This window comes from Dama dama, chromosome 21, assembly GCF_033118175.1.
Source record: "Dama dama isolate Ldn47 chromosome 21, ASM3311817v1, whole genome shotgun sequence".
Classification (NCBI taxonomy): Eukaryota; Metazoa; Chordata; class Mammalia; order Artiodactyla; family Cervidae; genus Dama; species Dama dama.
This window is the reverse complement of record NC_083701.1, coordinates 53,583,939-53,597,004: the sequence shown is the minus strand read 5'-3', so window position 1 is coordinate 53,597,004 and position 13,066 is coordinate 53,583,939. Positions and strand designations below refer to the sequence as shown.

Here is a 13,066-nt window from a genome sequence, read left to right as displayed (position 1 = left end):
GCTTGTATAATTTTTGTATCCGTGCAGAGGTCATCCTATTCTCTACCAGCAATATTGCTCCTCCAAAAACTTCAGTTATTCCTTTAAAATCCTGCCCATGTTCCTGTCCTCTTCCATTTACTGAAGCACCCTTTTCTTTGTGCAGATGGACTCTTCTTGATCTATTTATAGCTTGTTTTCTCCTGTATTATTTGCTTCTAGGTGTGGATTTTGATCTGCATGTACCCCAGTCATTGAGGAATCTTTATCTGTCCATCAGTTCTGCTTTTTACCTGTTCAGAGTTAATTTTTTTTTCAATTATAGTACATTTCCCTTTTGTGCTAATTATTTTTCATTTTTTATTTTCAAACGAAGTTGGCATATGCTTACTTGATTGAATAATAATAGCCAATGATTAATAAAATGTTGATTTTACTAATGTGTCTGGTGGTGGTCTAAGTCTGGTGGTGGTCTAAGTAACTCTGGGGAGTTATCATGAGCTTAGTTACTAAAACTTATTTTGATGAACTCTTCCCAAGTTTTGCTTCTATGTTTTTGAAAAATGCTTTACTATTTTTTTTTTATGAGTGTAACCCATAAAGGGTGAAAACCCATGTAGGCTTTCTTTAATTTTATTTCACCAAATTCTTAAAAGTCTTTACTTGACAGCTTTATTACTGTGGTTTGACTTACACTGATGACAAAAGGTTGACTGAATTTGAAACCTTCAAAAAGAAGCACTTTGAAATGAAAGATGATTTTTAGGGACAGGGAAAAAATTTTTGAATAATCAGAGTAATATTCTAAACTCTATTTCTTATATATAAAAAATAATATTTTCATACTCATATTATGGCTGTTGTTCAAATATAAAATAATGAAAGAAGCAGAGCTATTTCATAAAACTAGGAACAAGATAGAGATAAGATTGTTTATCAACAGTATTATTTTGCAGGCAAAAAGTTTCAGAACCCCAACAATAAGGAGCATCACGCCTTTATCTGGAACTCCAGGTCTGTTATATAACAACCGAAATATCTTTTTTGGTTTATAGTAATTAATTTTTAGTATATAAAATATATAATACCTAAAAATTTATAAATAGCATTTTCTGATTATAAAATAAAGATTGTTTAATGTTTTTAACAGCTGCATCTGAATCTATTATAATATATTAAACTTTCCCTCTGTTGAATGTTAGTTGGCTTCCAATGTCTTTTATAATAACTATAATTGCATCAGTTTGTAATTCCAACAGGAATGTGTGAGAATGTCCTTCTTATTAAACCTTGACAATTCTAGGTACTCTGTATTTTCAAGAATTTATGTGAAAAATCTACTCCTACACCAGCCCCTAGGGGGCTGACCCTGGCTTCACTTCCTCCAAGCTCAGTGGACATTGGGTACTGGGAGGCAGAAGGGCTTTTCTCCTTTTCCTTTTCACATAAAAAAAATTTATGTGAAAAGTATTATAGGGTTTTTTTCCGAATTTTTCCACTTCTTTGATTTATGTAATTAATTTTGTATTTATTAAAGATTTTTATTCTTCTTTCACAAGTTACCAATTCATCCCTTTGCTAATTTAAGGCTAGTTATTTATTTCCATATTAAGTTACAAGAATTATTTGTATTTTAAGACTGTATGTCATATATATGTCATATTGATGGGAAATATTTTTTAATTTATTATTTGCTTTTTAAATCTGTTAATGATGTTTCTGTCATCACTTAATTTTTATTATTAAATCTATAGATCTTAACCTTTGTTATTTCTCCCTTCATTTTATGCTCCCTTCATTTTATAGTCAGGATCCCACTATCCTGACTATATAAACACTACATAAATTTTTGCTTAGTTTCCAAGGGTTTTTGTGGTTTTATTATTTATATTTAATTTTTATTTCACCTAGAATTTACTTCATTTTTTGGTATAAAGTAGGGATCTTGTTTATGTTTTTTCAAATAAATCACCCATGACCCAAGCTATATTTATTGAATAATTCATCCTATCTTCCACGAAACACCTCTTAAGCTGTAAATACTTAAAGATACCTCTTTAATACTATACATATTTATTTATAGTTTATTTTTCTACTAGAACTTTCAGAGCAGTTCTAAACGATATAGTGAACACAAGATGTAAGTGTCTGAATGCTGGTTTTATTGGGAAAATCTGTAAAGTTTTAATATTAAATGTATGGATATATGGATAGATGATCTTACACTGAGTTTTTTCCCTGTTTGCTTTTAGGTACACTAATAACAATCCGAGGCAGAATCTTCACTGATGTCTATGGAAGTAATACGGCACTAAGCTCAAATGGGAAAAATGTGAGGATTTTGAGGTAAGTTTTTGATGTGGAAACAAAAATATTCTTATAACTCATAGATGAGATGTGATATCCCATGAGTAATGGGTTCAATGATATTAAAAACCTCTACAATGTGATGAGATTCCCAGTATTTTCCAGCCATATTATGCAAGGAAAAATAGACTGTTGCATAGTTCATTGACATAGAAACAATGGCCATCATTGTTAATCAGCTATATTCCAATACAAAATAAAAAGTTAAAAAAAGGAGAAACCATGGCCAATATACTTTTCTCTTTTGGCCTAACAGAACTGCTTACTTTTCTATGATGGACTTTATTAATAGGAGGTACATGGAAGAAGTCTAATAGTAATTGAGCTGAAATCACAGAACTTCATTACTGGAGAACTTTATTACTTAATCTAGCTGCCTCATTTTGCACATATTAAAGAAAAAAAAAAAAAAAAAACCTCTGAAGCCTGGAGGTCCATGGCTTAGTAAAGGTCAGGAGGAGAACCCAAGTTTCCCAACAGGCATTTTGGCACTTTTTCTACTGCACATGTGTATGGGAGAGAGCTGAAACAAAAAAGTCAATAATGTATTAACAGGCTAGGATTTGAATCCTAATTCCTCCATGTTCTAACTTTGTACCAGATGGTAACATTGCTGGTTACCAAAAGTATTGTCCACATTTTGGGCAGGAAATAGCAATGTCATTAGAGTTAATATAACTTCCTGCAGCGTTGGTGGGGTTATCTCGGTCCTGCCTTAAAAGACTGGAAGTCCTGCTCATTTCCTCTGTAGTTGAAATTTACTTCTCTTAAACACAAAGAAATCGATAGATATTATTTCTTGAAATCACAGAATCACAGTCAGATAAGACTTCAGAGATTAGGCTACCCAGCCTCTATATTCTGGTAACCAATTCACACAGAATCGAATCATAGTTTCCAAGATACTTCATGCTTATTGAAAACATGTATAAAATGGGCAAATGGATAAATTACTATTCAGCACACATATATGTACATATGTATATATAATTTTATAAAACATGCAATTTGAAGGTTTTGCTAAATGAAATAAAGATGATTTGTCTAGCATTCTATGGGGCAGAGCTCTCAATTAAGTTACATTTGCATGAATCTATAATATTCTAGAAATATTTTATTGATTCCTTATATAAAATAAAAGGACTACTAAAATAAACAAATATTTAACATTTTGTATGGACCGTTTAGTGTAAGTATTTTGTCTATTTCTGTATAGTTGAGTATTGTGAATGTTTTATTTTTCATTTCTTAAAGCAGACTTTCTGTCATCCTTTCCCTAATGATGCCAGGAAATAGAAAGCTTAACTTTCAAGTGATTCCTTTTTTCCTCCTCTGTAGTTGAGATTTACTTCTCTTTAATACAAAGGAATGGATAGAAATTATTTCATGAAATCACAGAATCACAGTCAGAAGAGACCTTAGAGCAGGCTGCCTAGCCCCTTTTCTCTGGTAACACTGAGATACTATTAATACATATAAATGTAGGGGGGAAAAATCACACATTGATCTATAGGCAAAGGTTTTAGAACTGCTTTTATCTCATTTCTGTCACATTCATTGAGACACTGGAGCCCTCAAGGCACTCTGTTGTGCCTGAATTGTGTAGGTGGGAGCAGTGAATGGGCTGAGTCTTGACAGGAAGTCAGGAGACCAAGCACCCAAGCTGCTTCTGCTTCTCACAAGCTTTGTCAGTTTGGCCAAATCTCCACATTCAGACCAGGTGCAAATGATAGAGGACTTGCAAATAACTCAAGGACCTAGTGCCTACTAAAGGAGCTTTTGGTCTAAAAGAGTGAGAAAAAAAAATTAAATATATGTATTTAAGGGCAAATAGGGTAACATTACCATAGAGAGGCAAACCCGCACCACTGTAGGAATTACAGGGTGTGGTTAAGAATGTAACTGGAGCAGAGCTTTCTAGGTTTGAATTCCTGCCTCTACCCCTTCCTGGCTGCAGGCTTGGGCAAGCTCCTTATCCTCCCTGGCTCAGTCTCTTCATCTGTAAAATGGAAGGATACTAGTTACTAATGTGTAAGTACTAACGCATAAGTTGCCAGGACTAAATGTAGTAATGCTGTAAATGCTGGCTGCTAAGTTTGTTATTTATTTGCAGTGAAGCAAAAGGTTATATCAGGCGAATGTATGCTCCTCGGTTCTGTCTCGTCACAGCAAAGATTTGGAGTGACGGACATTAAAGCCCCCCGGGCGCGTCACAGCTCTTGGGTCTTGGACAGACTGTGTTATAGCTCTCAGGTCTCGAATGGACCGTGTTATAGCTCTTAGACATATCAGTGTTACAGCTCAGTGTTACAGCCCTATTTTATTTAGATAATAGCAGGAAGATCCATCTTCGAGGCATGAGGGCATGTCGACCCAAAGACGTGAAGAGAAGAGCGCCTCAGCGTGCGGGGGTTGGGGGGGAGAGAGAGGAGCTTTGGCTCTTCTTTTTATATGTTTCTCTCTCCCTGGACCTGTCCTATGTAAATTGCGCCAGCCAAGGAGTGCTGTTTGTTTTACCTGAGGTTCTCACTCGGGTCCTTGGACCTTCCTTTGTTCTATTTTTGCGGGCTTTTCCCTTCCAGGTCTTTTAGCCACCGCCATTCTGGACTCCTTTTCCCTATTCTACCTAACAGTTAGAAAGAGAATATGAACTCATACATTTCTGTAATAGGCATAGTAATTCAGTTTACTTTCTTTATAACCTAATGTAATGATCAAATGAAAGAATTTGTATGAAAAGTATATTAAAAAGTTCAAAGTTCTCTGCTAGCAGACATGCTATTTTTTATAATTCAGGCTTGTATCTGGCCTTATTTTGTATCTGGATTTGCTGTCCCAGAAGCTGGGGATTTAGTCTGGTATTGCAAAGAATGTGATAGCTGTCAGTTAGCTACAAGCCTCCAGTATCACTAGGTTCTATCAGCCTTAAAGTAATAGGTCAATCTAGTCAGCTGGAGAAAGAAATGTGAAGGCAGATTTTCCTCTCGGCTTCTAATCCTTCTCAGCTTCTTGTTCCCGTTTCATTGGCACTGATCCTACTAGACATTCTTTTCATCCCAATTACTTTCTGAGACGTGAGCCTTATTTAATTCATGTGAAACTTAACTACAAAATTATATTTTGTATTAGAATTAATTGAACTTCAGATGGAAGAGTCCCCATTATCTACATTTGCTATCGCTTTAGTATTAATCACTTTATAACACACCAAATATGTTATGATTATCATGTTTATGGTCATTCTTCCCCAGTTAGATTGTCAGTCCTATAATGGCAGAGATCTTGGCTCACTGATGTGCTCCAGCATCTAGAGCAAAATCTGTAACATAATAAGTGGTCAGTAGATGTTTGTTGAGTGAATGAATGATGGATACTATTAAGTGATTGGGAGAAAAAAAATAAGGTGGCAGTAAGCTTGGTGGGAAGAGAGCATTTTGAAACAATATATTAAACACAACTTGATCTTTTCCAATAAAATATTTACACAGAGTTTATATTGGAGGAATGCCCTGTGAACTTCTCATATCACAATCTGATAATTTGTAAGTAATTCAAATAATTTTCTTTAGAAAAATAAATAGTAGATATAAGCATACTAGATTTAAATAGTAATTTCTAGCAATATTGCATAGCCAAATGCTTTATAACACAGTATAAATTATAATATTTGATATAGTAATTTATCAGTCTTGATATAGTTAGATATAACCTGATATCCACTATCTCCAGTGTATTATGATATGAACTGTTGTTTAAATTATTTTGAGGAATACCTTTATCAAATAATTGTTTCACTTGGTAGTGTTTTAAATTCTTCAAAAGGAATATCAATGGGGATGACCAAATTAATGACAAAATATTTAATTTTTAAATAACTTCAACAAAGACTAGGAAATATTTATTCAAATAGCTTCAGCTAAGATTGGGAAATATATTACAAAAATCTTTGTTGTAGCAACAGTTTCTGTGCTGATACATATTCTGAAATTCATAAGATTTTTTGAGGGAAACACAATATTTTAAAACTTTAATGTCAATGTAAACTTTGAAATTAAAATGCGTATTTTATTAGGTATGGTCTAAAACTAGATCACCCAAATGGAGACATGGGTTCTATGGTTTGTAAAACAAGTGGAACTTACATTGGTAAGTGCTGACCATCATTTATCATAGTTCTCAGAAATGCCTGACTGTATATCCTTGTTTGGTATTCTCTTAGACCTCTCCTGTAGCCTCATCCCTTTTTTAAACATTAGCACTTCCTGTTTACCGTGGCTTTTTTTCAGCATCACGTAAACATGTATGAATTACCTTTTTCTAAGATTTACACTGAAGTGTCTTCAAGTGTCTCTTTTTTCATTTCTTCTGTCATTTAAATGATTCCATTACTAATTTAGCTGTTTACCTGTAGCTTTAATTTTACTCTGCTTTTTACTCCTTGCTCTATGTACTTCAGAATCATAAACATTTTAATTAGTTAATGAGCTTTATTCCTTCTGCCTCAGGCTTCTCTGGTGGCTCAGACGGTAAAGAATCCACCTGAAATGCAGGAGATCCAGGTTCAATCCCTGGGTTGGGAAGATGCCCTGGAGAAGGGAACGGCAACCCACTCCAGTATTCTTGCCTGGAGAATTTTATGGACAGAGGAGCCTAGTGGGCTACAGTCTACATGGACACGACTGAGCGACTAACACGCGTGCGCACGCACACACATGAACACACACACACACACACACACACACACACACACACACACATTCCTTCTGCCTCACAGCCTTTGCAAGTTTCCAGTCCTGAAAGTTTCAGATAAAATGTCATGTCTTCAAAAAAGCCTGATCCCCGGCTTTACATTCTCAATGTTCGTTTTCCTTTTCCTTGGTAGCTTTGTCACAGTTTTCAGTTCTCTGTGTCCTTGCTTTTGACTGACTATATCCTCCGTGTGACAGCGTGCTCTTTGAGAAGAGCAAACCGTGTGCTCACCCTGCACCTCTCAACCCGTCACTGACCCAATTAAATAGCTGTTAAATGAATGAAAGAAAATTGAGGGCAATATGATTACATATATGTTCTTTTATTCTTCATTCATTATTATACTTTGTGAGGTTTTCCTGGTTAGAACCTTGAGACATCTTATTTGTGTATCTTAAAGTAGTAGGTGTTTCTTTAAGATATTTCATTTTCATTTCTTTGAGGATTAGTAGATTGCATAATTACGGTGTTAATTTTCTTTGCTTTTAAATCAGCTTTATAATATTTAGTTATTATTCTCCTGTGATTGAGAATTTAATTGATTGTGTGTTTTAATTAATTCCAGGTCATCACAATGTCAGCTTCATCTTGGATAGTGATTATGGAAGGTAGATCATTTTGTAAATAATAATTTTCATAATTGATTCAACTGGGAAAATAAAATAAAAGTGTATATTTACTTTGTGCTATATATCCCTAGATTAAAAACTTAATTACTTTCAAAAAAATTAATCACTTTACCCAAATTAACATTTACGGAGTCTGTAACTCCTGTTCACTAGTAATTTGTGTCTCAGACATGGCCTTTCAGTTGCTGGGAAATCTAGCATTACTTAAAACAATAAATTAAAAAAATCTTTGATTGTGATATGAAAAGGTGTCATTTTATGTTTTGTAGCCCTTCTTATTTATAAAATTGTTTTGATAACTAATTAAAATTTTTCTGAATGTAAGAATAAATAGAGCTTCATGGTTAATATTACCTTATACTGATGTTCCCTTAAAGTATCAGGACAAATGGAATTGTGAAAGATGGTAGTTACAGCTTTTAATTGTTCATTCTCATACCAATATTAATAACTTATATTTATAATTTCTAGTAAAACTAGAACTTATTTCCAGATACCCTAATTTCAGTCAGAAAGACCATCACACACTTATAGAAATACGAGAATATGCAAATCTCAACACATGTTGCAAGTCTGATAGATATAATAAAGAACCTTTAGTGGCAGGCATGGCCTTAAGCACGTTACATATATTATTTAGCTTGATACTCCCAGAGAACCTATAAATTGGATGTTTTCACCTATCCCGTATTGCACACTGGGAAAACGAGACTTAGGAACATTAGATGATTTGCCTAGGGATATTCAGCTGGCAGGAAACAGAGGTGGAATGTGAACCCAGGCAGTCTGACTCCAGGACCTGAGCCTTTCGTCCAGTGCTTTGCCATGACCGATAGAGGGTTCCAGTCACAGAACCACATCTCATCACTGTTTAACACCCTGACCCAGGATTCTCTAGTGTGGGGGGATCACCCCACTCCTGGAGTGTTTGCAAGGGTGTGGGGGGGGGCATTTGTTGGCCCTCCCAGTCACTGGAGCATGCTGCTGGCCTTTTATGGGCAGCACCATGATGTGCCAAACCTAAATTGTTCTTCCCAAAATGTCATAGCATCTCCTGTTGGGAAAGTGAAGTGGTTGATTGAAATCCAAATAAGTCACATCATTTAGCCATCCAATACTAATATAGTTGTAGTAGACTGATGATGAAAAATTGTTGATTTTTTTTGTCTCTGAAGAGAGACTCAGTGATTAGAAGTTTGGAAAGAGTGGCAATGTGATAATCAAAGTAGATGTTATTCCTTTTCATTGTTTACAGGCTGCAAGAGAAGGGTGAGATTTGGTCTCTGCATGTATGGAAATGCAGTTGAGTTGGTGAAACTAAATCCATTATCACTGTATTTACAGATGAGCTAGTTCTAGACACCTAAAGTCAGTAGGTTTACTTCCAAGTTATAAACCTGGACTGGACATTTTTTTTAATTAGTTATTTTAAAAATTATTTATAATAATAGTAACCATAATACTTAAATTTGAGACTTACTGTGTACCTGCCCTATTTTAAGCCATTAATGAGTATCAAAACAACCTTATGGAATGTGTACTATTAGTTCCATTTTTCAGGTGAAGAAATTGAGGCACACTTTTTAAAAAATTGTGGGTTCCCAAAGCCCAGGGACTGTATTTTTTTTTAAGTTTTTATTATTATTACTTTTTGACCATGACTCGTGGCTTGTGGAATCTTAGTTCCCCAACCAGGGATTGAACCCAGGCTCTGGCAGTGAAAGTGCCAAGTCCTAACCACTGGATCACCATCAGGGAATTACTTTAAGTGCCAAGTCCTAACCACCGGACACTTTATTATAGAATAATACATACTGCACTAAAATCTTGAAGAATTTTATAATTCAAGATAAAGCCAGAGTGGGTGATATGTAAACAGTGCTAAGATTTACCTTTATGATTTACATGGGACAGTGACTTAGTCCCATGACTTAACTGTGATTTTCTGTAAGGACATGGCCTACTTAAATATAACTTGATAAGATCGGACAATAGGATTTTATTGAAATATTAGCAAAACATGTTAGAAGCAATGATATCAAGATTTAAATGATTTTGTGAACTATATATGGTTGCTTTGTGCTCTCAATGTCATTCTTCCTAAGGTGAGAAAAGTGAATTCTTAGTTCCAAGTCTGAATGAGAGGTGCTAATTGCCAAATCCATCATATGTCTCTCAGAGAAATAATTATCCAAAAATAGAAGGTTTGAGTGATTGAGCTTGATTGTGATTGATAGGTATACATAAGTCAAGATGCAGCATTAACATACCCCCAAAATTTGAAAATTTGTACATATATAGGCAAAAATATTGTATAAAATTGTTAATTCTGTGATCTTGACTTATAATCACTGTTTCCTGTTTTAAGCCAATGGATTTCCTTTTGTATTAGTGTCTCAGAGTTTAAGAAATTGTATTTTTATATAAAACAACCTTAATTTAAGGTGATTGTTAAAAACACGATATTTACTACTTAAAAATCTAGTTTTAAGATTACATGGCATTTTTAAAATGTTGTTATTTTATAATTAATAAAATCCATATTTTACAAATTTCTGGAGCATTCCTGAATATCAGATGAACCAACTGGAGACCGTGTAACATCTATTTTGTATTACTTTTAAAAAGAAAATTTGTTGAAGTATAGTTGATTTACAATGTTGTATGCATTCTGTATTTCTTTTAATGGGCAGCCTTCCCTCTTCTATTACCCCAAGTTCAAACAACAGCTGTTCCAAACTGATAAGGTTTAGATGAGACTCTCTTAATTGAGAAATGCCTAGTTATTATCAATGAATTAGTGAAAATCACCTCAGTGTCACACCAAATAAATTACATTCAAATTTTATTTCAGGAGGCAATTTCCCCACCAGCTTAAAAAGCAGAGTTAATTTTTCAGAGACAGGATCTGACCACAGACATTGTTGGAACTGGCTTCATTTTAGGTTTTTAAGAAATCAACTGAAAGGCTTATAATATAAACATTTAAAATCCAGAGTGAACTTCTTAAATAACTAATTTAGCATAGCATATTTTCAGGGACTCTTTAACTTTGCAAATGCACATTATAATGCCTGTGTTAGATTCATAGGGAGTTGACTGTTGGTCTCCACCACTAGATTTCCATTATCCTTATAGATTCTAGTTCATTGTGCTATAATTATGATGAGTGAGTTGGAGTCTTTAGATAACATTAGAATATCTTAACTTTTCTAATTATGAGTTTAATTGAGGTAATTAAGAGAAAGCATTCAATTTTAGGATCATATTCTTTCCATTTGTAGCTCTTTAGGCTATGGAAGTCCAAGTATGTATCTATTAAAAACATGAATAGGCTCTGTGTTTATTAAGGGTGACTTAACTATGGTGAACTGTTGTGAACTTGCACTCATCTTTTGTATCTCATGTAAGTTAGTGGCTAGAGAGGAGAACGGTGTAGTACCCAGGGCTCTGAACTCAAACTACCTGGTTCAGATTCCATTTCTGCTACTTTTTGTGATCTTGACTAAGAAAACAGTCAATTAATTTTTTTTTTTTTAATTTTTTGGCCATGCTGCACGGCATGTGGGATTTTGGTTCACTGGCCAGGGATCGAACCCATGCCCCCTTCATTGGAAGGGTAAAGTCTTAACCACTGGATTGCCAGAGAAATCACTGATTTTGACTAAGAAGAAATTTCTCTGAGTATTACCTACCTCATGGGATTGATACAAGAATCAAATAGCATAGTAATTAGAAGCTTAAAAAATTAAAAATTTTAGCATACCTGGTAAGAGTTCAATGATGTTAGTTACTCTATCACTAAATGGGTCATAAGAGCACAGAGAACCCCAGATGGTCATCCATAGAGCCCAACTTTTATGAAGGGCAGTCTTCCTGTGTGTTTCTTTTTTATGTTAATACAAATTCTTACTTTATTGAACTATAATTTGCATATAATAAAAGGTGCATATTTTAAATGTGCAGTTCAGTGAATGCTGGCAAATGTGTTTGGTGTATTTGTGGATTTAATAAACCAGGCTATAGAACATCTTTATTTTCCTCAAAAGTTCTTTCTTGGTCCTTTGTAAATTTTGATATGATTTCTATCACTGAAGTAAAAGAAAATTTCCTAAAATAAAGATCATTTTTTAAAGCAAGAATTTTTACTTTTTTTTTAAACAGGAGTTTACCAGAAAAAATGGCATATTTTGTTTCTTCTCTCAATAAAATTTCAATGTTTCAAACATATGCAGGTATGTGACCTTTCTGTGTGAGGGGAAGGCAGGGGAAGAGAAGTGCATATACTTTATTTCATCACATCAAGTACAACAATGATTGTAAAGTGTACTATATTATTTTATGTTGTTCTAAGAAAAAAAAAAACACCCAAGATAAGGAGTGCAGTAGGAAGCCCTGACATTAAGCCAGGATCTACAAAAAGCCAAGATCTGTAGCCAAAAACTACATTTCTGGTGTCAGGTTGATTGAGAAATAAACTTATCTCACTAAGAGAGACAGCAGGGAAACTTAAGCATCTCAACTTGGGATGTTGATCAAGGAAGGGAAAAAAAAAATCTCTGCTGTCAATTTAAACCCACAAACCAGCACTCTTGGAGATTTATGCTCTCAGTGTGGTCCAAAAGATTCCTCAAGGAGATCATAATTTATTTCAATTTAAAGAGATCTCAGTGCCAGGCCTGGGGTGATTCAGACGTGAAAGATGTTCAAAAAATGAAAAAAATGTGTGTCTTGGAATCAATCAAATATGATCTATCCTGGCTTTTTCTGGAAACTTACTGTGAAACTTAGCGTGAAAGTGTTAGTCGTGTCTAACTCTTTGTGACCCCGTGGACTGTAGCCTGCCAGTCTCCTCTGTCTGTGGGATTCTCCAGGCAAGAATACCAGAGTGGGTTGCTATTCCCTTCTCCAAAGGGTCTTACCTACCCCGGGATGGAACCCAGGTCTCCTGCATTGCAGGCATATTCTTTACTGTCTAGGCTACAGAAGTCTGTTTTATTTAATGTGAAACTCCTATGGGAAAAAAAACAGTTCATTTGATAGAGTGAACTAATAAGAGTAAATTTTTAAAAGAATGTACCATGTATCATTACTGGTCTATTTTACTAGTATACATAAGACTCATATACAAAGCTGCAAGCATTCCAATCATAGTTAATGTGTTAGTATGTGAGAAAAATTTAAGATGTTGATCCGTAAATATAAGAAAGATTTCATTTTTAAAGAGCATAGAGAGGAGGTTGTTCTCTTGCCTTCCTGTTTTCTTTTGGAAACAAACATCTATGCTTAGCCCAGGTTTTCCTTGTTCTCTGGATCCTTCCATTACCAGTGTCTGTCTGGTA

At 34.5% G+C, this 13,066-nt stretch overlaps 1 protein-coding gene across 1 annotated transcript in view; it reads left to right on the top strand.

Annotated features, from left to right (window-relative positions):
• PKHD1L1 (PKHD1 like 1) overlaps positions 1-13,066 on the top strand; it is a 171,522-nt gene that overhangs the window by 16,461 nt on the left and 141,995 nt on the right. Inside the window, exons 5-10 of the mRNA XM_061122850.1 lie at positions 936-993; positions 2,232-2,325; positions 5,835-5,888; positions 6,419-6,492; positions 7,661-7,703; positions 11,889-11,959. Coding sequence (XP_060978833.1) covers positions 936-993; positions 2,232-2,325; positions 5,835-5,888; positions 6,419-6,492; positions 7,661-7,703; positions 11,889-11,959 — 394 coding nt within the window. The remainder of the gene's footprint in view (positions 1-935; positions 994-2,231; positions 2,326-5,834; positions 5,889-6,418; positions 6,493-7,660; positions 7,704-11,888; positions 11,960-13,066) is intronic.